A 26354-nucleotide genomic window follows, 5' to 3' on the forward strand; every position below is an offset into this window, starting at 1 on the left:
GCATTTTTACTAAGCTGACCTTTTGATGCAAATGCCCTATGGCTTATTGACCAATTAACAAAACTGAGTAGTGAGTGACCACAACTCTGCTAACTCAGCTATCATTTTCTGACCTTTCCATTCATTTCTAGAAGCATGGATGAAACATATAACTAGACCAAAAAATACGACGAAAGTCGATAAAGTTCGTAGAAGGGAACCGTATTTTGCGTTAACAGCTTCAAAGGCAAAGGCTCGTCGTAAAGAAATAGTGGCTGCCGATTGGATTAGACCAAAACTAAAATGCAAGCGTTCACTAAGGATCAATGCGTAGCCTCAGGTGATTTCGCAATACGGTATGGTTTCGCTTTTTGACGATGAACAGCTCCGATGCCGGCCGCCTCCTCCTCATTCATAAAGTATCGATAGGTTAAAAACCGATCGAGAAGAAAAAAACAATCCTTGAACGTCTGATGAACTGCGCACGTATATATGTACCATCATCCATCGATCCTGACAGTTTGCAATGGTGTCCGTTTCCTTGTAGTACGATCACTGGAGTATAGTGCGATCTTATCAAATAGAACGAAGGGTCTGTTGAAAAAAGACGAGATACGCTGGGTTGTTTTTAGTCAGTTACATTGTGAGGTCATAAATGAAATTGGTTTGAAAGGCATATATATTATCAATCTTAGTGAATGGAAATTACATCTATAAACAAATGTTGTTTTTTTTTCACGTTAGAGCGACAGAATCAAAATACATTTCTTTCGGGCGTATTGCGGCTGATCAAGATGTCATCTAATGAAGAAATAATAATCTAGTTTCCCGCAAGCATTTTCATTATCACACAAGGTTTAAGGTAGCACGGTTTTGGTTCGCTAATAACCTCTTACATTGCACGTTTCGGTGCAAAAAAATCGAACGATGAACAAATACCAATTTCACAAACAAATATAATTTTCTTTCCAGACGAATGCTTAGATTTTCTTGGAGATGGTATTTTTATTCCCGAGAAAAGGATCGGCATTCCTATCACAATCTTAATAAATTTCACTTATCCTTCGGCAAACATTGAGGGGGTCTAGTGTCTGAGAGGTATTCAGATGTCGGCCAAAAGTTTTTCTTCTCAGACATCATTAAATCACATTTCATGGACGAACAACAAAACGATATATTATACTCGATGTTTGTTTCATTTAGAATATTTCCCTTATCATTTTCTTCATTCACGAGTATCCCAGGTCGTAACGTTCGCATTCATAATTGCATTGTTACAGACGAGATTCGAAGAAATAGCCAGTCGCGCCATCTGACGTCACAGCCATAAATTAATCTTTCAGGTGGCAAGTATCTTAGTACTCTTCTTTCATCAGTACCCGCTGAAGCCTGCCAAGAAATTCAATCCGGGTGCATATAATAGTTGTTGGGTAGTGTACCATCACGTAGAACGAAGATCTTTCACAGAGCGAACTAGTTGTAACGAGTTAACAGTTCTCCAGAGAGGACAGCGCGTCTCGCTTCGAACATCGGACCCGAGTTCTAAAGAACAATTACGGAATAACTGCGCATATTCGAGGACTGTCATTAAAATCACGTATGACGTCATGAAACCGTGATCAAATATTGAGAGTTGCGACCGAAACTGTGGACGCTGCGAGGATCTGATTTGATCATAAATACGACATCCATCTAATTTGTGCAACGACATAACTATGCGAGTTCTGCCGTGACGCATTGACCCCGGTCACCAGCAGCGACTAGCCGCTAACGCGCAACAACTAGGATTTAAAATCCGGCAAATCTCAGTAATCTACAGATAAACATAGATGGGAGTTGTAACAAACATCAGTGAACGAGGTGAGAATTCATTTATCAATCTTTTCGATCTATCTAAATCCAATGTGCACTAGAATAAACACGCGTAAATTGCGAACATTTTTAAACTAATTTGAAGTTTATTTAAATATAAGCGATATGTTGATATTTGCAAAATATTGAGTTCATCGCTGTGACTAGGGAGGATGCAGATGTAGTCCTGCAATACTGATATCATTTTAATCTCTGAAACAGCTGGTTACCGTCGAAAAGAAAAACTTAAAGAAATAACAGACAAGTAACAGTTTGGTGCATTCTTGAAAAACTTGTTGCTAAGATCAGAAAATAATCTTAACCCATCACAGTTTTATTTGATATTCTGCCGTAGTAAACTATGTACCAGGTGCCTTGCTTTTCTTCCTATAAGGATAGCTTGTATCCGATGTTATTCTCGGTGACACGGAAATGCATACCTCGATTCGACAGCTTTTAATGTTGTGCTCCGGTCGTGTGTTGAATTTCGAACGCGGTTTGAATCATTCTCGACATTTTTGACTGCCAACTCCAGGCGGAATACATTATGCCCGGTAAATCCAATCTATATGTTAATTGTTTCAGAATAGAGCAGTATTCCGTAGCGAGTTCTAAGTGAACATATATATTCGATATATGTATATAATATACTACCCAAGAGTAGACTTAGTTTAACAACCCGGTAATAACTAACGACCGGCAAGACAACACCAATAACATAAATCGCAATTTATAGATCCATGCCCGAAAGCGAATAGATGCCTTTGGTCCTGTTGCGATTGATGTAGCTTTAAAGCATAAAAAGTACGCTGTAACATTCCATGTTTGATGTATGTTATTCTCGGTAATTTACTACAATGCACGTAACCAGTTTTAGACAATTCTCAACATTTTGTGTTTATTCAAAAACATCGGCTAAGCTAGGGAGAATATCAAATTGAGGCGATTAAAGAAATAAACGAAATTTGCATTTCTAGTCATGTACTAGTAGCTGTAATATTCTAGAAATAACTATCATCTCGTAGTGAATGGCACATTTTCGTATATTTATATTCGTGTTATATCAGTTATATCATGCATCATTTTAGTTACAAAATAATGGTTTGTATTTTTCAAAAACTGCTTATTACTGTCAGTATGTGGGCAATATAAATGGAAGTTACTGCTGTCAACAAACCTACGAATGTCACTTTATCAGCATCTATCCATTAATTACATGATATTCTAAGTCTATGAAAAGAAAAACTTTCGAAAACATGCTTGCATGTAATTATGCAATTTTGCCCGGGTTTGCGTACAGTACGTATATATAGCTGTCTGCCAAGTTAAGTATCTAATCGCGTATCACGGTATAATGGGATTCAACTGTTCCTCTGATTACTGCCGATAACACCTTAACGAACGCGCGATGATGCTTCAGATACATCTTTCTATGCATCTATCGAACGGCCAGCAGCTCGTCCTGGTATACATTTTATGTTTTAGTCTCCCTACAGATCGTTCAATGAATCAGTCAAAATCAAGAATACCAACAAAAACGCATTGCGTAATATCGTCGACAATGAGTAATATAGTATATATTGTACAATATCAAGGATTAATGAAGTTATTTCAGATTTGTAAAAAATATCAATATTTGAATTGAATTGACCAGCAACCATTCTAGCCCCGATGTAATGATGACGTAGTTCCCATTCTCTCAAAAATGATTATCCGAATTCATCAGAAGAATAGAATAAGAGTTATTTTGAATATATATTCACTTACGAAATAAATGTCAAAATTCGCGATTTTGTTATTTTGAAACGCCAACATTGATGACGTAGTACACATCGACTGACACAGAACTCCTGGTTAAATCATTTTACTTGTTATATAATAACCGCCAGTTTAGTAAAAAGAATTCGACTTTGACGAGCAAATTCGACGACAGTTAAGAAATTAAATCAAAGCGAAAAAATTGCGATTAGCGCAGAAATTTACGAAAGGATGTTTTATTTCTTATCATATATATCTTCTTTTCTTAAACATCTAATTTATGATTCTGTCGTAGTCTCTCGTGGTTAATCTCCACCTGTGACAAATTGCGTAAAGCCCCTTGAATTCGGTTTGGTGTAGAACGTTGTTAGGAAGTCCTCTCCATATCTGAGTGCACTTACGGGCTTATATCGGAGGGATTGTAATTCAAAAGTGCAACATTCTCTCTGAGAGTTTTTGCTATTCAAATATGAAACAAAGTTTTTTCCCGTACATTCGAACCCTCTAAAAACGTGTATGTGAGATCAAATGATAACGATACATTAAAATGAACTAAAGCAGTGGACTTCAATGAACCGACTGCATGCAGACGGCAGCGACCGGGTCGTCATCGTCGTCGGGCTTTAAAGTAAATCGAGCCTACAATCTGCCGTAATCGTCGAGACTGTACAATCATTTACAACCGGTAAACGAAATCAAATCGCAGCAAAATTGGCCTAATCCAGACGAAAAACGATTCAGGCGCGAAATTCAGCGCGGAAACGTCGGCGAGCTACTTTACAACAAGTTCTCGTCTGGGTTTTACGGTTATTGCGGATGAAGAGAGTTTGCGATTATCTCGCAGTTCTCAGAAATGCTGGGGTTTGATCGTAAACGTTTAGCCAATAACTGGGCTATACAACTAACGTATATTAATACGCTTGTCGATCGTAGCGAACTCCAACAACAAATACATGAACCATTTATCTATTACGGTTGCCTGGACTTGCAAAAAATAACTGCAGGGTCCAGTTGCATTGACCTCTTTTACCGCATCCAAACGACTGATGATTTTCTCTATGGCTTCGATCAGTTCCCGTAAGAACCGAAACAGTTTCGAAAGAAATACAAACTTCTTTGTACATTCGTGCCCAGAAGTTCTTTGCTAAGCGATATAGTTCGTCTAATAAATGAGTTATGTTTAACCGAACTCGAAGAAATCTTTTCAAGCAGGTTAGAAAATATCCGAAACATTTTTTGCGCTTCATATTTTTCAACGTAAATATTGCTTAATTGGATAACATAAACATTTTTCGATTCAGTGCTACTGCGCACAGAATGCCGCCTTTTCCTTTTCGTGTTTTTAACGTTACATTAAACCCAATCGTTATTCGCCGACACGAGTCCTCTTGCCACCGATTCGCACGCATTTCTTCCGCTTTCGCGGACAACATTCGTCATTAAAGACCAATGTTTCGGAAATTCATCGTCGCTTCAATGTCACAGTATGACGTAACGGTAAATTTATTCCGTCATTACTGGTTCGGATGGCGAGCGACATCAACCACGACTGCGGGCACGAGATCTGTAACCACGTTATGGTAATTACCTAATCCACTTATTGACTGTAATCTAAGTTCGATTGGTCGTATACCGTCGTCGACGCGCGTTGGGCTAAATGCAATGGACGTTCGGTAAATATCAATACTATATTGTCGATTTACGTCACTTCGCGTGGTAATTTTAGCCTTCGATGTATATCTTGTGATGTTTGTGCAGCTTGAAACCATTTCTCCGGCGAATATGAATCGCAGAATAAGTATAGCGTGTATCGTATATACGTAGTTTACCGAGCATGGTGGCGCGCGCGTTCTCGAACCGAGCGAGATATCGATGATCTTTCGAGCGGAAAGAAAACTTCTTCGCAAAACCGGAAAATTGCCTCCACAAAGCGCGGCGCTCGCGAATGACGAAAAATAATTGCTACAATTTCTAGAATCATCACCGGAAAAACAAAAGATTCGTCGCGTTCATGCCGGTTCGCCGCGTCGCGAAGAAAATACTACACCGCGGGTCTCGAAGGCGTAAATTTCTCGGTAAGAAGATCAGAAATAAGGTATAATTGTTTCTGTGCGTGACATAGACCTTTGATAGATGGCCGTTCTCTCTCTGGAGAGAGAGAAAACGAGCGCGCATTTGCGTAGTTCGAACAAAGCTTACATATCGGTGACGTGACTTATCTAATGATACGACTGTGTAGCGGAATTTCCCGTTATCCCGATGACGCAGTTGCCGGCCGCGATGCTTTAAGAATATCGAGAAAAACTACGACTTAAGAGGAGAATAGGAAGGGTCGGTAGTTCTTTCGTAAGACATTAAGTAACCTGCAATGATGAATAGAACAAGCGTTCGCAAAAGTAATCTTAGCCGATCCCGATGACATTTAGAATTTCCGACTGCAAATAACAGCGTTTTTGCTACGATACATTTTGTGTTTACGGATCATCACCTTGTTTTTTACCACTGTATTCATGATAGTTATTCTGTTTTGACAACCAGATCAGTTTATTTTATCACAGTGATCTTAAAGTTTGCGCAATCGCTTGGATAAGTTTTCGAAAAAGATTGAGCCTCAGGTCATTGCTGTATCACTAAAGAAACGATTTAAGCAGATAAGAAAACACCGCAAAAGACTCAGCTCAGGGAAACATTTCGATCAACTCTAGCAACAAATAGTTAAGCTTTTTTTATTCGATCAGAGATGTTATTCTTAGCTCATATTTCTCCATGATTACGACCTTTAATGCCAAAAACAAAACCCGTTCCAGGTAGCCAAACTTCTTCGCAAATGGTCCAAATCCTCTTTTCAGAAACGGTGATGTTTATTACAATGAATTCTACGATAGTTTTTTCTCGCTGATACTATATTGACCGATGCTTGACCGTTAGAGTGAGGAGCTCTTCGTCCGTATAAATATTGGCCCGTCCTCAGCGGGACAAGAGTAATCTATCGGTGTATTTAAACAACAGATTGGACCGCAAATGTTTATAGCACTTGTCGCCGCAATGGCTGACACACTGTCACTTTTAACACAAATCCCGCTATTTATTCAAGTCTTATCAATAAAACTCTGTTGACTTGACTTAATTTTGCATCGTCAAGTAGGCCTGCTTGACTGTAGTGGACCAAATAAAAACTAAATACTAACTGGAGATTAGAAGCCCCAGCGCTCCATTCGATATGAATGTCGGTAAAATGGGACCCAAATACTTCAAGGTTCTTTCTTACTCGGTGTCACCAATATCGACTACCGTTTATTTTCATTTCAAATGTTTACTTTAAAGAATACGTGCCACCTTTCGAAAATGTGTGGCATTTTCCTGGAAGTATGATAAAATAGACGGAATAACAGGCAGATATAGAACATCGATATATGTTTTTGTCACGAAAATCTATATCACTTCTTGCGCTGTTTTTGTTCACTTTGTTTTTCAAAAAAGGATTTGAATTCCAAATGTAAATTCTTGGAAAACGAAAAATTTACTACGACTGACAACAGCGTTCGTTGTGGTGCACGTCGACCTGTGGCATCTAGACTGCCTCGGGATCCAAGAGACAGACGCCGCAAATTGAACAAATCTCGCGGAGGAACCAGCTGATTTATCATTTTATTATGACGACGTAAATAATTTGAGAGATCTGCAATGAAGGTCATAAAGGATGGATAGAATCTGGCCAACTCTTGTGTAAATCAAGCGATTTTATTACCCACCCACAGAGTGTTAGAAAATGTTAACGGTGATTCGCTATTATTATTTTTTCCTTTTTTTCGTTATTGCCAGGAGGAAATATTTTCTCGTGTTTTGTTGCGAGAGTACAAGTCACATATTTCGCTCTCTCTCGGAAACACTAGGGGAAAAGTGAGGTAACTGCTGTAACGAAATTGGGGAGCGTATACTTCCTTAAAAAACTACAAATCCTAAATATTTCCTTTCAAAAGTTGGTATATATACTTGTACCGAAAGCGGTTAGGCGCGCTGAACAACAATTAACCCAATTGCCATTTTATTGAATTACCTTAACCCAAGGTCATTTCAATGTGCCACCAAGGCTCTTTGGAGAGACTCGTTAAAGGAATTTAGATATCCATAAAATTTGCTGAATAGAATTCAACGACGGCCGTAAAAACGAGAATCCTTTAAGTTTATGAGTGACTGTTTCAGCAGATAAGAATTCCATAATTTCAGTACACACGTATTAAATTCAAGCAACCATGACTTTTCAAGTTGACTATTAACTTCTACTTATGTATAGTAAGAATTACGTACCAACAGATTCTACGAAATAGTTAAGTATTCCAAATATTTTCCCATGGAGCTGTTACACAACGGTAAATCTACTACGCAATAGATTGTTTGGCAATTATGTATCAGAAAATAATTGGGATTCTACCGCTAGAATTTATTAGTAACCGTTGGACCTTTTTTTCTGTTATTTCTGTAATAACTAAAACCCGCGTGACTCAGCCATCGGAACTCATCTGACAAATTCGCGATAATCAGCCCAACCCCCGACTGGTTATCGCTATGAAAATTGTCCTGGAATTCCGCGATTGATTATAAGGCTCGAATCATCTGATGAAATACTAACCACCAACAAGATAAACAGGTGTATTCAAACTTTTCTACAGTTATCGTACATAATAATTATTTACGGCACTCCGGAACAAGTCCTCTGTGGATAAAAAGAGTGAGAAATTAATTATCAGCGGTAGTAATATCTGTTGTATATTCTAAATCTATTTTGAAACTCACGGGAGTATCGTGAACATTAATTAACATTTAAAGGCGTCAGTTTATGATCACATCGAAAAAGAAATACAAATACATATTTTTATTCCTAGCTAGAGCTAGAACATTTTCCGGGTTCAGATGACACGGAATTTTGTTTTCGATATTTACTTTACAACAACTACCGGAGTCGTGATACACGACCGTCGCGTAAAAGTATACAATATGCCAGTAATCTTTAAAAAAGAGGTCACCCCGCTTGGCACAGATATCAGTGGCTCTTCTTGATAACGAGAATTATAAATACGGCTGTCCTTAATGTGAATACTTCATAACTGATCTGCGCGCATTACTAGAGCGACCGTCTGGTGATATACAGAAAAAGGACTGCAAAACTAAAGGAATAAGGAACATGATTGTACTAGTCACATTTTGGGATTTAATCAGTTGAATAGAATTCAAGATTTTATTTTCGTCGATTAAAACTTGAAAGTTTTTCACAGTTTATCACTGTAAGCGTAGTTCACCTGTGCGCGCGTATTGACGAAATTAGACAGGTCGTGGTCGTTTGGCCAAAATAACGGCGGAAATTCAGACGTTTGGAGGACGTATTTCTAACTTGTCGTCGACAGGACAATGACACGGCGAGATTAATATCGATACCTAATTAATCGGTTTTGTTCGATTTCGTAGACTGTTCATTTAGTTTGAAAAATATATACATAAAAAGTTTTCATTGTTTAAAATTTGCCGTGGGAGTCGCCTTTGGCTATTGACTCTGGTCTCTAATTACATGCGTGTTCCATTGAGTGACCGGTTCATTTAAGGAGTGTCGTATATACACGGTAAATACATTAATTTGGACACATTCATAAACTAACAGTGCCGCCCGCTTTCTTCGAGTAAATAGACTCTTATTTGCTACGCTATTGTCGAGGACTTATTTACTTATGTTAAAGTTTGTCGTACACCCCACCGCTGGGGATCATACCCGCCGTGGCGATCATACCAACCAAACAGTATCAACGACGACCAAACGATATCGAAACGCGGGTCTACATAATCTGCACGCGCTCGGACAGCCGGATGATAACCCTAACCGAATCATCGAAGGTCAGGTTCTTTACGACGCGGGCATAACTGCAGTTCCGATTTATCAAATAAACGGCGTCACCGAGACTAGCTCGGAAGATTTCTGCGTAGAGAAAATGGAGAATCAACTTCATCCGCCCCTTAGACGTCAAACCGGCTCGGTGAGCGTGGGTCCGAGGTGCGCTCCTACTATGGATATGATACGAGAAAGGGAAGAGGCCTGTCAAATTTACGGTCAACGTAAATCGTCGGATTTAGGATACTGGTCAAACGAGGCAAGCAGACGTTCTAGTTACCAACCAGCTGCGGGGGAGAATACCGAGAGTTCTGGAACGAAATCGAAAAATCATGTCATCGAAGGGGCTTATCAAATTTGCCAAAAAACGTCGGAAGAATCGAATGGCATCCAAAAGAAACGTCACGCCTGGTCCCGTCAGCGAAGCAGGACTGTGACAGAAGGTTTAATTGCCAGGACTGGAAAGGAGAAAAGGGCAGATTCGGCGCCCTCGACGCCTAAACGGAAGATATCTCTGAAACAGAGGAAATCCAGTAGTTCATCTGGTGGAATATTCAGCTTGAACAAAAAACGGTCGAAGAGCATAGATTTTTCGTGGTTTCACAAAACGAACTTGTCGCAGGCGTCGGCGGCGTCGTCGTCTCTTCCAAAGAACGCCGATCGAGAGTCGAAATATAAAAAGACCAGCGCGTCTTCGATGCCGGAAAAAATGTACAAGAAACTTCGCATCCGCAGCCGCAGTATGGACGGCATGTTAGACACATACCACATGGCGAGAGACGAGGACACGGGCCGTGCGAAAAAACGAAAAAACTCATCACAAATACAAAAACTAGTCGACAATCTTGGATTGTTTTTCCATAAGAACCGGCGATCCACGTCGGAGAGTAACATTTACTCGTCCGTGTACAATTATCAGTTACCACCGCGGTATAATTTGAACTCGGAGGATTCCCTGACTACCGACTCCGAGATCGACGAGAATCATTTGTCAGGTTATGACACTTCGGACGAAGAAGATCAATTTTACTCTTCCGTTTATTCTTCAGCTATGCAAAAGGCGAAAACACCTTCAACAACGCATAGGATTATACCGAAGAAATGGCGCACTAGCAAATCAAATAAAATGCCGAATGGGCCGAACAAAAATTTATGGACACCAGAGGTAAGTGGAGAAGGAAAATTGATTTACGAATAAAAAGAAAACCACCCTAAGACGCAATTGAAAGGTTTTGTAATTAATAATATAATTCATTCAATTGAAGCGATATTCCTACGCATGCTCAGTACGCGAAAACTTTCGGTTTTCTTTGTCATGCTATGTATTGTTTTCCTAACCACACATTCTTTTGAAACACGAAATGAACCTTCAGTTATTCAATTTCGAATAATCCCGTGAAATGAATGTGTGAAATTATACAAACATCGAAAACGAGAAATGTCAAGTTTACCCGAAGTTCAAATGAAAATTGCCTATTGCGAACCGATATAGGTTTAGGTTTTGGAAATATTTGCTTGCTCGAAGCCTTCGCCGAACACAATAAACAGTTTTCATTATGAAAATAACGACTTCCAAAAGTCATTTGTTCGTACAGTGATCAAAAGGGCCAAGGGGTTCGTGAAAAATTCATCGTTTGCGCTTCCTCCTTTGAACATAAGACCTCACTCATTCTCCGTAATCAAAATGAAATATGCCAACAGATCTTGCAAAACTCGGAATCCTGGAATTACCGTCGTTACGTCTGATATAGATTCATTCTGAATCATAGTCATTTAGTATTAAGTACTATCACTGTGAACCGATTACCGAGATAAAATCTTATATTGCTCGTTCACTTGATCATTTAAGAGACGATTGGTTTTTATCACTCATGACTAAGTACAGAATCATCCGCTGCCTCTGACGCTGTTCAAAGAGCGACGTCCTCGGATCGGAGTTTGATCGATATAAATCACGTGTCTAATCGTTAGCATAATCTGATTTATCATTTGTGTCGAGGCTTGATATACCGCGTACACAAACGAACCGATGATCTACTCCGAACAAAGGTCTAAATTCTGCAGACAGATAAATATCCTATTCTGTTGGTCAATATCTGAAATATTTCTGGAAATGAAATGCGTCGAAGGACGTCATACGTCATCCATATGTCTAGTCTTGTTAGACTTGATCATCAGAATTTCTTCTTAATGATTACCGCGCATCATTCTTCTAAAAAGGAACAAGGCTATTATCTTAACCTCTACGTCGATAATTCGATTACGTTATTTTTGTTTGTTTAGACATCTTTCTGACCCGAGCCCTTTGTAAGTCGTAGTGGAGAAGGAATGCGAACTTTGTCTTGAATGCGATAAGGCCGGTGTTGTCAAAGAATATCACTTTTCACTTTTTTGGTTTTCAGGGTTCTTGTACTTGGAGCCAGATGGGAGGACGCAAAATAGTCCTCGGGAATACTACACTTCTTAACTTGTCCGAAGTGGAGCGTTTGGCTCTCCAGAAAATAGCCGTGGCAAAACTCCAGGCCCTGAATCTAGGGTGTGCCATTACAATACCGAAAGGCAAGTATAATGTAATGTAATTGGAGTCGATTGGTTGTTACAATTTGTGCGTTACCTTGGGGTCTGCAGCTCCCTAATGCGAGGGGAACAGTTAAACTTGCCATTCGTAACCGGCGGGTTGCCACATACATCAAACATTCTTATGTAACTTGCGAATATTTTCTTGTGTTTTGTTAGCCAAGAAAAGATTAATTCTCGCTGTGAGTGGGGAATTGGGTTTCGACTCGTGTGTTTGCCCGCACAATAATACATTTATTGGTGTTTTGATTCAAGAAACGCCATGTATTCAGCCTAACGCTAACCTTGAATATGGTGTATAATGATCGATTTCTTGATAGTAACTGAATGTATAGCTTTCTGATGGAGTTGAACATACACGATAGTATCGCGTCGAAATATATGTCGATGGCACCGGAAACTTATTGAGAGCTAACAATTGCCTCCTGATGAAATGAATACGTTTCGGCATTATTCAAATCACAAATCCATGACCACCCAATAGACGATTCCCCACTCTCTAATTTTGGCTAAATAAAATGTTTGAATAGTAAGTCAAACTACAGAAATAGAAGTTTTGCGGTCTCGGAAGATATTCTGTGGTTTTTGGAAGTTGTTCCGTGGCTAGGTGGACGTGCTGCGTGCCTTAACGAACACGTTCCTTACGCGGAAATGTACATAGCAAGCATTACTGCTTTCTGTAATTTTTCCGAGAATTCTTTTGAAGATCTCCGGCCACTAATGAACTGTACGTGTGCTGTTCCGTTCACCGCAATTGGCCGGTAATGTTATGGCGGCCATTTGCCCGAATCCGTTTTCTTCACACCTGTCGGTTATTCGTCAAAACGTTCTCAACACCTTATGACGTCATCCATTTCTGACCGCAAATTGTTGGAGGAATTCGAAAAAATTGATGTCTGCGTGGATCTGAAGTATCCTAACCACATAATAAACCTCCCTCGGATGGTCAACTGTCCGAATTTATATGAATTAAGATATAACGAAATCAAAATTATTGAAAATGACAAATCAAAATATCAAGGAGTTCGACTATGCTTTTTTGCCTATAAATGACCTTAAGAATATTGAATGCCACATTTTATCATTGCAATTAAACCAATTTTGGTTAAGCAAAAATGTCATGAATTTTGAAAATACATGTACGCTTGTTAGACTTCTTGACTATCAATGTAAGGTCGACCTTGGCTCTGAACTTTCAATATACTTCGGCTTGGAAATATCAACATTGTCACATACTAGAATGTTTTATTATGAACATTCTCACGAATGAAGCCCTGTTTTTCCAATAATAAACTGAGACTCAATATCTTTAGTCGTTATAAGATATATAAATAGACCCGACATTATCTCCTTCGAATGCGAATGATTTTTTACACACAAATCACGTAAGAATTCGGAAGTCTCTGAAAGGAACGTGTTTGCGCATTTAGAAATTGAAATAAATCAACAAAAAATCATGTCATATGTACGTGTATCCGTAATCAGAGCCACAAGAGATCGTATAATCAAGTATACAAAAATAGCACATAAATGGCAACAAGATTTGGTCTCTGTTGTGTAGGCCTGCATGGTTGTTCAATACAAGGACAACATTGATTTTTGTAACTTCTTGTCAGCAGAAATAGATTGAAAATTAGGACAAAATAGGAAATAAATTGACAAGATTGTGACCGCTGTATTTCGGTTGAATTCCCGTGTTCTCCGTGTGACGAAAAGCTCAAAATATCGTACCAATCTTTTACTCATTAGCATATCTGGCCCCTAAAATTCAAACTTAATAGATTTTCGAGAATATCATATGAAGAATATGCTGTGTTCTAATTGTATACTATGTATAGTATACTTAAAGTGTATTTAGAGTATCTTATATTTCATCCATTTTTACTAATTGTAAATTTTTTCCTTTTTCTCTCTCCAGAAGGTGCAACCCCGAAGCGCAATAAACGAAGTGCTTTTTCGTTGAAACGCTACCGCTCGAACTCTAACAACAATTCGAGCAATATCGGAAATTTCATTCTCGATTTCCGGGACAAACGAGTGAAAGACAAAGGTAAGAAAATCCAGTGAAATTGGAAACGACACGTCGGTCAATCGGTCACGATAATTTTCAGCGTAAACCTTTGACCATATCGAGTACCATCAACTGCAAGTGGCGATGATTTCTATTCATTATTCAATCGTTGGATAAAACCAAATTCTACGAATTAAATGTATATATAGATGTGTTTCATATTTACATCATATTGCTATCATATGATGTTCAATCGGTACACGGAAGTTCTAGAAGGAAACGTTTTGCATCCATACGGCTGGCGAGGTATCGCAATGCCTGATATGATATTTTGTTCGTTCCCCGTGTTCATTAACGAGTAATTAGAAATGAACATTCATAATAACACTGTATATCCACTAACCACTATACAGCAATAGTAGCGATCCAGGTTTCGAGCTGGTACAACTTCAGCCATCCATAAATTTCTAGTGAGTGCATTTCCACGGTATAGATATATTCCTGGATTTCGCAAGGGATAAATAACTTCTTCGTATCCCTGTATACGTTTATGACAGTGCACTATATAATATTAGTATCCACAGTTTATAATTAAACAACTGCATTAATCATAACAAACCCTCGATTTGAATATGATGACGATGATAATCTCGCGATGGAAAGAAAGTTTATACATAACAGCTCTTCGAAACTTGGCACCTTAATTGTGGGTTTATTACCAGGGGCGGATATAGGTTCCGATTCAGGGAAGGTGCACTCCAAAATCAAGGCATATCATATAATTAAAAGGGCACCCGAACATAACCTCGTTTTTACAAATACAGAAAACATGCTTATGAATTCAAACTTTTCAAGTATCAGTTCATATTCAATAGTTAATATTTTTGATTTTCCATTCAAATCTCGACGTGACTTGACATTTTAGGGGGCGCGCACCCCTGCACTTTCCCCTAGGATCCGCCCCTGGTTACGCATTAGAGAAGTACAAGTCGAACTCTTCATATATATTCACAAATTTAAGTTTAAATTAAAATTTAGCTCCAAAAAAGATTTTCCGAGCATGATAAAATACTATCAATATGAATTTAGAAACTAGCAAATTAGATATTGTTTATTGATATGCAAACTTCTATGTCGCGCTAAATTTGATATAGTCAACTGTGATGTTTCATATCACATGAATACGTCCGAAGTTTAATAGTTCGACATGGAGATGGAAAATGACGTGTCGCGATAAGGATTCGATTAGTCACAGATTTAGCTTACATTAGTCAAACCAATTCCATTATGACATAAGAAAAAATTATTTTCATTACTCTATATGAAAATGCATTAAGTATTTTTGATATTTCTTTCATAGCTGTTAGTGCGCAGTCAGAAGTGGTTAGTTAGTGTTTGTATGTATATATATTGATGATACAGAAAACCACCTCTTTCCATTTCCTCGATTCTGCTGCCGTGCATCTAAACAAATGTTTTCATAACTGCTCGAATGTTTCAACATTCGTATCGCAGATAACCGACACATTTTTACCAAATGCTCCCGCACCCCCTTGAAACATTGGCGCGCGTTGTATAGGCAGAAGGGCCCAACGCTGCATACTCGCGAGCAGCACTTACATCGGCTCCAGCGGTTCTCGCTTGATTCGCCGATTCGGAGAATTCTAATTCGATATAGCCTGCGCTTATAGATTATTCTAAGATGGAAATCCCGCATTCGAATTTCAAGAAATACTGACTCAAAAATCGAAACGCAACCGCGAAAGATTGAAGTATGATAAGCACTCGTACATTAGCGAGGACAGCTGCTTACAAGCAGTTTAAAAAAAAAGTTTTGAAAAAAAATTCACGAGCCTGGTAGGAAACCGTTGATGAAAAAGTCAATTCAGTCAATCTAGAAACAATAGAAAGACATTTTCATTGAACGCGTCATTCCCTTTAATGTGGAATAACTTGTCTCACTGATGATCATCGGGGATCAGTATCCCGTCCTGTTTTCAAACGTGCTCTCAAACAAAATCTCTTTTTTCTAATTTGGTACGTTAACGTATGTTTCAATATTTTTCCAGTTTCTGCCATCTGGCACTGAGATTTTCTCTGTGGAAGAGAGTTTAAATGGGTGTACGGGTGCCATGAAGATCTTATAAACCTTAATAGGCTTCTTCATGCGTCCTTCCATATTGTACAAATGTTTTGATTCAAAATGATATATAAGTTATATATTGATTATAATCATATGTTTTTGAATTACAGATGCGGAGGGAAAAGTTTTTGGCATTCCTCTCGCAAAATGTATTTGTAATGACCAGGAGACACGACGCAGAAGATCAGGCCTGATAGAACGTCGAGGAAGCCTCGATTTCCCACCCAGGCGAACAAGGTAGATTTCATTTCATAAGCCGCGTTCACACGACAACTAGTTAGACAGGTCTAGATGGGTCCGTACCTGGTCCGGTCCAAATTTAGACCGGACCAAATTTTGGTGAGCGTTCACACGGCGTTTTGACACGCGGTGAAAAAATCGCTTGTCACCGGGCCCACAAGATGTCGCCATCTGCTAAATAATTAATTGCACCTGGATGAAGTCTTGCTTTCAGATTCCAAGTAGAGCAAGGCATTCTTCATTTGACCAATTCGATCCTCTGTCAGGTTTATACATTTTTGCGAATTCGATTTATTCTATCATGCTGAAACTTTAAGTGTCGTTTAAACGCGGTTCAAAGCACGGCATTAAAACGGACTAAATTTCGTCGTGTGAACGCGCCTATACTCTTTTTTCAAGAATCGCCTTGAATATACATCCTTGTTTCAGTCAGGTTATGAAGAGATATTTTTACCTTTGAAGAAATTGTGTTAGTTATTGTACTTACAATACCTAATACTCAGATCCATGAATTTTTTTTCTTGCAGAAAATCAAGCTGCTCGTCAACAAGTTCCATCGAGAACATTCGGGCTCCACTTGACGGTGATACCGAAAAGGAACAGAAACAGGTACATACATTTTTCATAAATTCTAGAAAGTCTCCAATGAATCCGACTAGGTGTCCGCGCACCGAGATTTTAATGACCTGTTCACGGTATTTAAATTCAGTATAAAATGTTAATTTTCAACTCACTGTGCAACTGGGTCTTGGACAAGGCCACGAAGGACGTGTGACGTAGGAATGCTAATCTATGTAATTAATCGAACGCGGCCTAATAGGAACTGACAATATTCACAATTACAGCACAGTTACGTTCAATTCCCGATGACGCAAATGGCCATCTAACTCAGAATTACCCCTTTCCGCGCAAGGAAACTGAATTGCTAAAACAGAAACGTACGTCATTGAGAGCCGATCGCGGTAAAACGGCCAGTCCACCCCATACGAACATACTATGTTACAAATTAATGATATATGATGTGATCAAGAAATGAATAATGAAAAGTATACATTGATTTGACCTCTGTTGATGGTATCATTATCGTAGCATATTTATGTGCATAACTGAACTTTTATCCATCTATCTTTTTGAATAGGCTGTCACTAGTTCGGAGTCGCTGTCAGGCAGTGATCACAGCGGAAGTAGCCCTCATCTGGAAGTTCCGCCATTAGTTCGATCCGTTTCGTCTCCTACTAACAACAGGCCACCTGCTGAAACACATATCCTAGACTATCGCCCTAGCCTTACTCCATCGTGTCCGCAAGTGCCCAACGTCGTCAACACGTGTCTCAAGCATTTAGAAACATACGGTAAGTGTCTTCTAAAACCCTATCAGTCGATTTCATACAACGTTAACCCTCTTTTGACTTGGTTAGTTTTTCTATCAAACCCTAAAAGCCATAACTTCATCTGACATTATTGAGCGTACGCCTGCATATTTCAAATATTTACCAAAAAAAGAAAAACATTTCAAATATTTTCAAATGCGCTTGAACCGTTTCAGGGTTACGCACTCTTGGTATATTCCGAGTTGGCAGTTCCAAGAAAAGAACGAAGCAGGTAAAAAAAATTTCTAACATAAAAAACTGACAAATTACTAAAAACCTTACGAAAACAACAACCAGGGGACTTAAACAGATAATCAGATAACAGATAAATCATCTGTTTTTTCAGTTACGGGAAGAATTCGACAGTTGTCAAGACGTAAAACTGAATGAGGAACATAATCCACACGACGTTGCAGCATTGCTGAAAGAATTCTTTCGTGATTTACCCGAACCTATCATGTCTCGAGAACTGTACAACGCGTTCGTGGCAACACGGAGTAAGTTCTTTCGGGCTTCTCGAAAATCAAACTCAATTCTGGTTTCATAGTTCCGCCTATCACACATCATAACAAAAACAGAGTTTGTGGATATAGAATCGGGTGAACTTGAAGTTCAACGGGTTCATGAGAGGAATAGAAATTGTCTTACTTCACTTACGCGCTCGGTTGCTCAGGTTTTGGAATGCGGTTTCATTGATGCTTTGTTTTAGTTAGATGTTGCTAATATTGATAGATATTTCCGCATAATGTATACACAACGATCCGCTGTTGGAAAATTTTCATTTTCCAGGCACAGGCATTTCAAAAGAAAAATGTATACTCAGCAAACAATATCCTAGAAACCGGATATACGAATTTAAATTTTTTGCCGATTGCATCGTTTGTGCGAGCTAGTTCCAGCCCAATATCAAGACTCCGAATGGATATTTGCAAAATGATAAGTTTTTTTTTTCAAAATCTGATCTAACTAATGTTATTTTCTTCGACAGAACTGAAGACGAGCGAGTCTCAACTGTCAGCATTACGTCTTCTGGTGTCTCTGTTACCCGTTCCGAACAGGGATACTCTGTGGGCTCTCGTGAAGTTTTTACTAAAAGTCTCCGAACATTCCAGTCCTACTTTCGATGAAACTGGCCAAGAGGTAATATCATGTACAGTTTGCACACGGCAAACTATGTCTAATTCTAGAATTGTTCAGAGTATCAAAAGCTTTTGCTTTTCTTTTAAATCGAAATATCCTCACATTTACAGCTTCCCGGTAACAAAATGGACACGCATAACCTCGCCACGTTATTCGGGCCGAATATTTTGCACAAAATCAAGGGTGGAGCTAGTCAAGAGTTTCAAGTAGAAAGCATGGATCGTGCCGAGGAGAGACGCGAAATAATAACGTGTATTCAGGATCTCATTGAACATCATACCAAAATATTTCAGGTACTTTCCTTTAAAAAAAGGTTCACTATTGATATAAATGTCGAGTAACACTCTATGAACCATGAAGGGGCAGGTTACATTTCATCTGTAGTAACCTCCCGCTCGGTCGAATAGGATTGATCATAGCGTCAAAACTGAAAAACTTAAGACACTGGATTTCACCTAAAAATTCGTTTCGTGAGGTATTCATTACGTATTTCCTCACTTCGAAGAACATTTTTTGTGTCTAATATAAGCTCCTCATTCATTGTTATATTGGCTATACAACCGAGAATGAACTGGTCTTAAATCTAGGACATGATTGTGCAACTGGCCTCGGGTTCTATATTTCCTTCGTTGAGTGAAGAGAAAAATATCTGACAGATTTTGATTTGCGCATTTAAAACACCCTTAGTGTGATTTAGAAGTATGAAATATGGTAAGGAAAACTATATCACTTTTTAGATTCTTTGTTTAGATTTTTATCTTTTACGCACATATTCTATCAAACTATGACGTATTCGAGATAACGCTTTGATAGAATTTTACGCTATGATATTTCGATTTAGTTGGCTCATTTGCTACGCGTTTATACGCACGCGGCCCCGCTGATGATTAGTTTCTAAGACTGGAAGTGAAGAAAAACACCTGATAGATTGATGTAGAATACACAAGTACACTTATCCTGGCACCGAGATAAGCCTCTCAGACATAGCTTTTCAAAACTACCGGTAATAATGCCGGTCTATTTCTGCAAATGCCAGTATTATTTATAGAGCGAACAGTTCTCGACTGCTTGTTGGTTAATCTACGCAAAGCCACAGGTTGAAAAACTAACATCAACAGCGCGCGGCGAAACGATCACCGCTCGCCCTGCATAAAAACAGCTTTTCTATCTACTCGAAAACTAATAATATAATGTTCTCGATTCGTTATCGAGCTAAAATTATATAAATGAACGATAATTACGGCTTGATAGCGATGTTCGTTGTCGAGCCGCAAATAGAACGTGGCTGTAAAAAAAAATCCTCCGATAATACAGTGCAACCATTCTCCTAATCCGACATCGTTAAAGCGGCAAATGAAAAAAAATCATACAGCACAGTTTGAAGCGAAGGAAAGAACAATCATTTTCATTCATTTTGAAAAAATCAGCGAAAATTAACCGAAAGATCTACAGGAGCTAGCGATACCAATAGATTGCCCAAAATAGATTTATTTTTGTGTTGGTACAGTAAACCAAAAATGTCCATTGACTCGGTTCTCAAATTCATGATGATTGACTATAAAGTGAACCAATTCTGTCTTTTCGATTCCCAAGTAATTCACATAGCGTAAAAACAGTGGTTCGAGATTAACTCAATTTCTCCGTGTTCCATGTCCTGCAGGTACCAGCGGAACTTCATGATGATATTCTGCGACATTTACTCGATACGAAACCGGATGCCATAGATTATCTACTGAATCAAATGACCCACAATCATCAAATTAGGTAATATCTCGAAGAAGCCTTTTATTGTAAACTGTTGCAAAGATTGAATTCGATGGGTAATCTAACGTGATTTTTTCTCATTTTTAATTCAGCATCGAAATCGACCCCGATACGAGTGTCACCTTTGAGGAGATCGTATATCCAGAAAATCAGACCGGTTCGCGATGTCTGAGAAGGACAGAGACTTTTAACGGTCAACAGAGGGATTCCCCGCACCGCTCGCTGAGACAGACTCTAAGTTCCGACGGAACAGCGGCGACTGCGGCGGCGAAAGATTACCTAAGAGTTCCCGTACGAAGAGCGACTCGATGCAGAATTAGCGACAATCTTAAAAATATTTACCGCAGAAGCGCCCCGGAAGGTTCTTTAGTAACGGAGGACGAGTGTGCATCGTCGGGTAAAAACAAGGAACCTGTACTCGAGCCAGCTGGATCGGCGAGCTCGAGTATTCAATCGCTGGAGGTCCCGAACGTCATCAGTCCGAGACGACGTCGACATTTTCGCGAAAAACGAACGCCGAATTTGACGATAAATATCGCCGAAGAACTCAGCGGTAGTACATCGTCTGGTTATTCTAGTCAACGATCGCCGTCTTGTTCGAAAGATTTCAATAGCTCAACCAGTTCGTTGAGTAGCTACAATCCCAGCTCATCCCGCTGTAGCTTGAGCCCGGCTCGACATCCACCGGTGGAGATCCACCGTTGGTCGTTGTCGCCTCCGGCTAACTCGTCGTCGGCAAAATCGAATCCGAACTCTCCGAGGATTCATAGCAGGGACTATAAATACGCTACCAGTTCGTTAACGCGGCCGCTCGGCGTTCACGCGGTCGAAACGAGAGGTGATGAGGATCCTCCAGTTGGTTCGGTCGAGTGGCAACGTGAAAGATGGCGTCACTGGCAAACACTTGCCAGACGGGTTGACGATTCCGACGAACAAGAAACCCTTGTTTAAATCATTTTAGGGGCGTAGCCAGGATTTTCAGGGGGTTCATTTTTCTAGAAAGAGGAACTTGCACCTGTCATTATGGAAACAGAACGCGAGTGCCAAAGGCATGATGTCGGTAAGGAGGGTATGGCAGTCTTCCCCAGAAGATCTTAGAAAAGTAGTGAGATGAGTTCTCAAAGGGTGTAAAGGGTCAAATTGTATCTTTTATTCATAGAATATTTCGGGGCCCAAAATAGCGAAACTCTTTAATTCTTTTCTCGTGAACCCTGGAAAACTCTCTGGCTACACCCTGCATTTAACCACGCTTTAGATACAAATTACTTTCAGTATTATAATCCCATCTCTCTTGATGAGCTGGCTTCTTTTGCTAGAAATATGTTGAGCACTGCCATGCCACACTGGTAGACTATATCGCGACGGAAATCAACGAATCGCTTTTGAGAATTGTTTGATCCTTTCGATCCTTTACATTCGTTTTCGTGTGTAAATAGAATGTTACATTAGCGACATGATGATTGTAAGGATATGGATTAACAAGCTAAAGCATGGAATTAGTTCTCTACTTAATTGATTTAAATTGTAAATTTATGCTTTTGTCATCCTAGTGTTAAGAGATGAATCGCTCATTAAGAATGTTATTCGTTGTTTACATTTTTGGTCAATTGTATTTTATACAATCATGAATTAATTATGGTGCTACTTGACCCGTTGTAAGATTTCATTAAAATCATATTGTAATGATATTGTTATATTACGTATAAATACTCATATACATGTACTTGTAAATTTGTTCAATATTATTCTAAGATGTTATTTTTGTACAGTTGAATACCAAATGTCATTATATCATCGGGAAAGGCTGTCTCTGTGGTTCCCTGTAAATTCCCCCCAGAATTTCAATGGCTTAACCCGAATACTTAACGGTACGTACTTAAATTTCGGTTTGATAGATGCGTCTTCTCCGGAAGGGTAGCGATCGAGTAGGGGTAAAGCGAATTTCGGAGTTACGGAGAAGATCGTCGTGGATGATTCAAGACGCCCGTATCGATCGTCTGCGTTCAAATTCGAGAACCGAGCGCAGTATAACCAATATTTACAGGGTTCGAATCATATATTGTGCTTATCGTTATAATTCTGATATATATCATCTAAGCTGTCCAAATTATTGTATGATTGAATAAAAAAGCAGGAGCAAATTTGTCTTCACTAGCCGTTTTCAAGTTGATGTCTTTCCGTAAAAGGTAATTTCTTTGAGTAGAGGGGTGCGCTAGCAGAGTCGGACTTCCCACTGGAAACAACTCTCCCTCTATCGTAATTCGAATCTACAATGGCAGCTATAAACAAGGCGAAGGACACAAAAAAGCGTGGCACAGAGATGAAATGTCCTATTAGTTTGTAAATGGGATCGCCGCATAAGAAGCAAACGCTCCAGACGTGTCAATCATAATATTCGATCGACATCGTTAGCGAAAGATTTTCTCATCAAATCAAAGGTATTCATGTTACATCTTAGCCACATCACAGGTTCCGCCGAGTCGAATCATAAAATTGAATCAAATCATTGCTTCTATCATGCTTGGTTTTCCCACGACTAAATATAACTAAATACGCAGTAAAAAAAAATACGCAGTAAAAATGTATTTAATATTCATATATCTATATACAGAGGTTTAGCGTTTCGCATTCAGCTCACATGATATATACATATTATGTTCGAACATGAGCGCGGCAAAAATTGACAGGAATGTGTATATACGATCCCTTCACGAACCAGGAAGCGTTGGGCCACCGCCTTGATAATTCCCAGATATCGTCGCACCGCTGAAGTCAAAACCGGGATTCTGAAATCACAAACAAAGTCAATGAAACGAAGGAGACGAACTAATTTCCTTTTCGAAATCAGAAATAGATAATTGAAAAAACTAAACCTCAAATTGAAATCTCTGTAGAGTCATCTTCTGCGAAATTTTGTCGAAGGTGATCGCATCGGCTTCGTATTGATTTTCTAACAGCGATTTCCAAATATTCGACGCGGAAGGTTCAGATTTTGGCAAACATATTTGAATTCGTTTTCTATCTTCTGTAAAAGTGTGAAAGCAAGGTATAATTCAAAATCACGTGGACATTTAGTTTACGAATTACACGTAATCTCACGTACCAAGAGTCCAACAACTTTCGTCGCTATGAATAGGCTTTGGGAACGTTCCCTGCAAATGAAAATGGAGAAATTTTCTTGAAGAACAAATAAAGTAGAATAATTAAATACATATTTCAAAAACAAACCGGCAACTTTTGACCGAATTTGGTATTGAATTATCTCTCATACCGGATGAATCGAAATATTGATTTTTCTGGCTCAGTCAAAGTTTGTTATGAAGCTATTTTGCACATCACAGCATCCAAGGGAGAATAGGAAAATTGGAAGGCGGGGGTCCATGGAAGAAAATAAAAAGCAACCATGTCAAAGGCCACTAGCAAGGTGCCACCCTCGTTAAGATGTTTCTCGTTAAGAAATAGTAGTTAAAAATGCAAATTTCAATACGGTGTCAAATTCAGTGGGAAGGCAAGGGTCCGGCCCCCCCGAGACCACCCTGTTAATCCGCCCCTGTCGTGCCATAGTAGCCAACAAGCATCTTAATTTTCAGCTTAACAACTTGAGGCAACAAAGAACGACAAATCGAAACTCACCTTTATCATGATATTTCCACGATTTTCCACAGAAATCGATTTATTGGTGATTTTTATTTTCAGATCAGACGATTTAGTTCCTTCCGGTACATCAACCTCTATGAATACCTCTTCTATAGTTTGGTACCATCGGCCCCAATTTGTGGGAACGCTTATTATTCCGCTTCTTTCCTCGAAGTTACTCATTTTCTGAAAGAATGCGATACTTGATTAGATATTGAAATACGTATAACTTAAGTCATTTTTTAATAACCCGGGCACTGATACACACCCCCCTCCCCATAATTCTGCAAAAATTCTCATCAAATTGGAAAACATTTTCGTTAGTCCTCCTTTTCATCACAATTTTTCAACAAAGTTTTTTTTTGTTATGCCCGTCTTTCAAACTAGGTGCTTGTAAAAGTTATGTTCTCGTGAATCCCAAAAAAAGTTTTTGTTTTTCATTTGATCCCTGGTCACAATTTGCTTAACTTTTAAATTTTTTTTCTGCGGTCCTTCCGAGGTTTTATGTGGAAAATACTCGAATAATAAAAAATTTATTCATCAATTCTCTGTGACTGTTCCATTATCTCATAGTATAAGTAACATATTTTTCGGATAATTTAGCGCAGATTATTCTGTTATAGTCACACAAAAACGCATTTCGTTTTCAGTACAAAGAGGATTCGAACCCATTGAAATCAAGTTTTAGTTGACAAATGGACTGGTTGTCGGTCTCTCAGCATTAGTACACAGGCAACCAGTCTAGTCTTACACCGACAATATAAATTTGGGTTCGAATCCGCATTAGGACCTATCGCAGAAAAATACTATACAATGCTTACCTTACCACATAAATCAGTCACGTAAACTATATCTATACGATCTATGATCGTAACATGGAATACTCAATGTGCTGCATTTTTCGATTCCTTTTCTTTCTAGCAATGGCATTTCCGGGTCACACAACCTTGGCTTAGTCGTTTCTTTACCGGAGAATATCAATCGAAGTTAGCACAGTCTATGAACTTATACTTGATTATTCTTGTGTATGATACATGTTAAAGTTTTATTCTTTCATTTTTCTGATTCGCGGGCATTCGTTTCGTTAAACTATAAACTGATCTGATAATCTAGAATTAATTAATTTTTCTGACGACAGTGTCGTATATTTGGGAAAGGTGGCGCCGTCGTCGTATCGTCCGCGTTTGTTTCGATATGGGCGTATCGCATCAATTCATCATAAATTATCTTGCAATAAGCGTTCGAACAGAAGTTGTCATTCCTATCGTGCTTATTATTCGAATAGAATCAATGCTTAGCATAATTTTCTAAGATACCAGAAAAAAAACCGTTTCCATAGAATCATTATAATGTTTCGCTAAAAGCTTGCCCGATACACAGTAGATAAAAGAGAAATTCTGTGAATAAGTTACCGCATCTTTGTTTTTTTTGCTTTTACGACGCTAAGATCTTGGTTTCCCAAGACTAACCCAATTGGACGGCCTTTGAAGTGTTGTCCGCACCAGTAAGCTGAACTCCGGATCCCGCTTGTTACTCAGCACCGATAGTGAATGCAACGTTCCTTCCGATAGACACCAAGAGAAAAGTAACTCCAAAATGCAAAAAGTTGTGCTAAAATGTATGCTTGTCTCTGAAATTAATATTGCGAAAAAGGTAGCCTAAGTTGATATCATGTTAATACACATACGTACATCCATTTCCGATTCAAAATCGCTACATTCACTGTTCTTTATTCTAGAGCCATTGCCTTTGGGAGCCTGCTTGCTGACAAATTCTGTCCTACCTATAAGTTAAGCTTATGCCAACATCATGTATAAAATGTACTCATATTCAAATCTAAAGTTAAAATTCGACTGCCTGATATCAACAGTTTTAGCAAATCTTTACTTCTCGTAAGCGACGGTCATGACACGAACAATTTACTCGTGGTACATGTCTCGAAAGAGATACCACCTCTCCCCTTGTGTATGACGGGAACCGTGTGTGTGCGGAATTAATGACGACAGA

The 26354-nt window shown here is 38.9% G+C and overlaps 2 protein-coding genes across 4 annotated transcripts; one reads left to right on the top strand and one right to left on the bottom strand.

Annotated features, from left to right (window-relative positions):
• The first annotated feature begins 1605 nt into the window (after nucleotides 1-1605).
• LOC141906142 (rho GTPase-activating protein 6-like) lies at nucleotides 1606-22852 on the top strand. Of its 2 annotated transcripts, XM_074795355.1 has the most exons (13): nucleotides 1606-1839; nucleotides 10516-10631; nucleotides 11869-12025; nucleotides 13962-14093; nucleotides 16308-16434; nucleotides 16965-17046; nucleotides 17576-17789; nucleotides 17984-18039; nucleotides 18154-18304; nucleotides 18796-18947; nucleotides 19058-19240; nucleotides 20608-20711; nucleotides 20804-22852. In XM_074795355.1, the coding sequence occupies exons 1-13, from the start codon at nucleotides 1809-1811 to the stop codon at nucleotides 21660-21662; spliced, it is 2364 nt and encodes a 787-aa protein (XP_074651456.1). In that variant the 5' UTR covers nucleotides 1606-1808; the 3' UTR covers nucleotides 21663-22852. The 2 variants fall into 2 exon arrangements, with proteins under 2 accessions (XP_074651456.1, XP_074651455.1); XM_074795354.1 differs by lacking the exon at nucleotides 1606-1839 and having other exon boundaries at nucleotides 9176-10631.
• A 478-nt stretch (nucleotides 22853-23330) lies between these two features.
• On the bottom strand, nucleotides 23331-25290 carry LOC141906102 (nudC domain-containing protein 2-like). Of its 2 annotated transcripts, none has more exons than XM_074795299.1 (5): nucleotides 25169-25290; nucleotides 24345-24533; nucleotides 23815-23863; nucleotides 23585-23736; nucleotides 23331-23497 (listed from the first exon to the last, which is right to left on the bottom strand). In XM_074795299.1, the coding sequence occupies exons 2-5, from the start codon at nucleotides 24528-24530 to the stop codon at nucleotides 23420-23422; spliced, it is 465 nt and encodes a 154-aa protein (XP_074651400.1). In that variant the 5' UTR covers nucleotides 24531-24533; nucleotides 25169-25290; the 3' UTR covers nucleotides 23331-23419. The 2 variants fall into 2 exon arrangements, with proteins under 2 accessions (XP_074651400.1, XP_074651401.1); XM_074795300.1 differs by having other exon boundaries at nucleotides 25174-25282.
• Nucleotides 25291-26354: the final 1064 nt, after the last annotated feature.

Source organism: Tubulanus polymorphus, chromosome 5 (genome assembly GCF_964204645.1).
Source record: "Tubulanus polymorphus chromosome 5, tnTubPoly1.2, whole genome shotgun sequence".
NCBI lineage: Eukaryota > Metazoa > Nemertea > Palaeonemertea > Tubulaniformes > Tubulanidae > Tubulanus > Tubulanus polymorphus.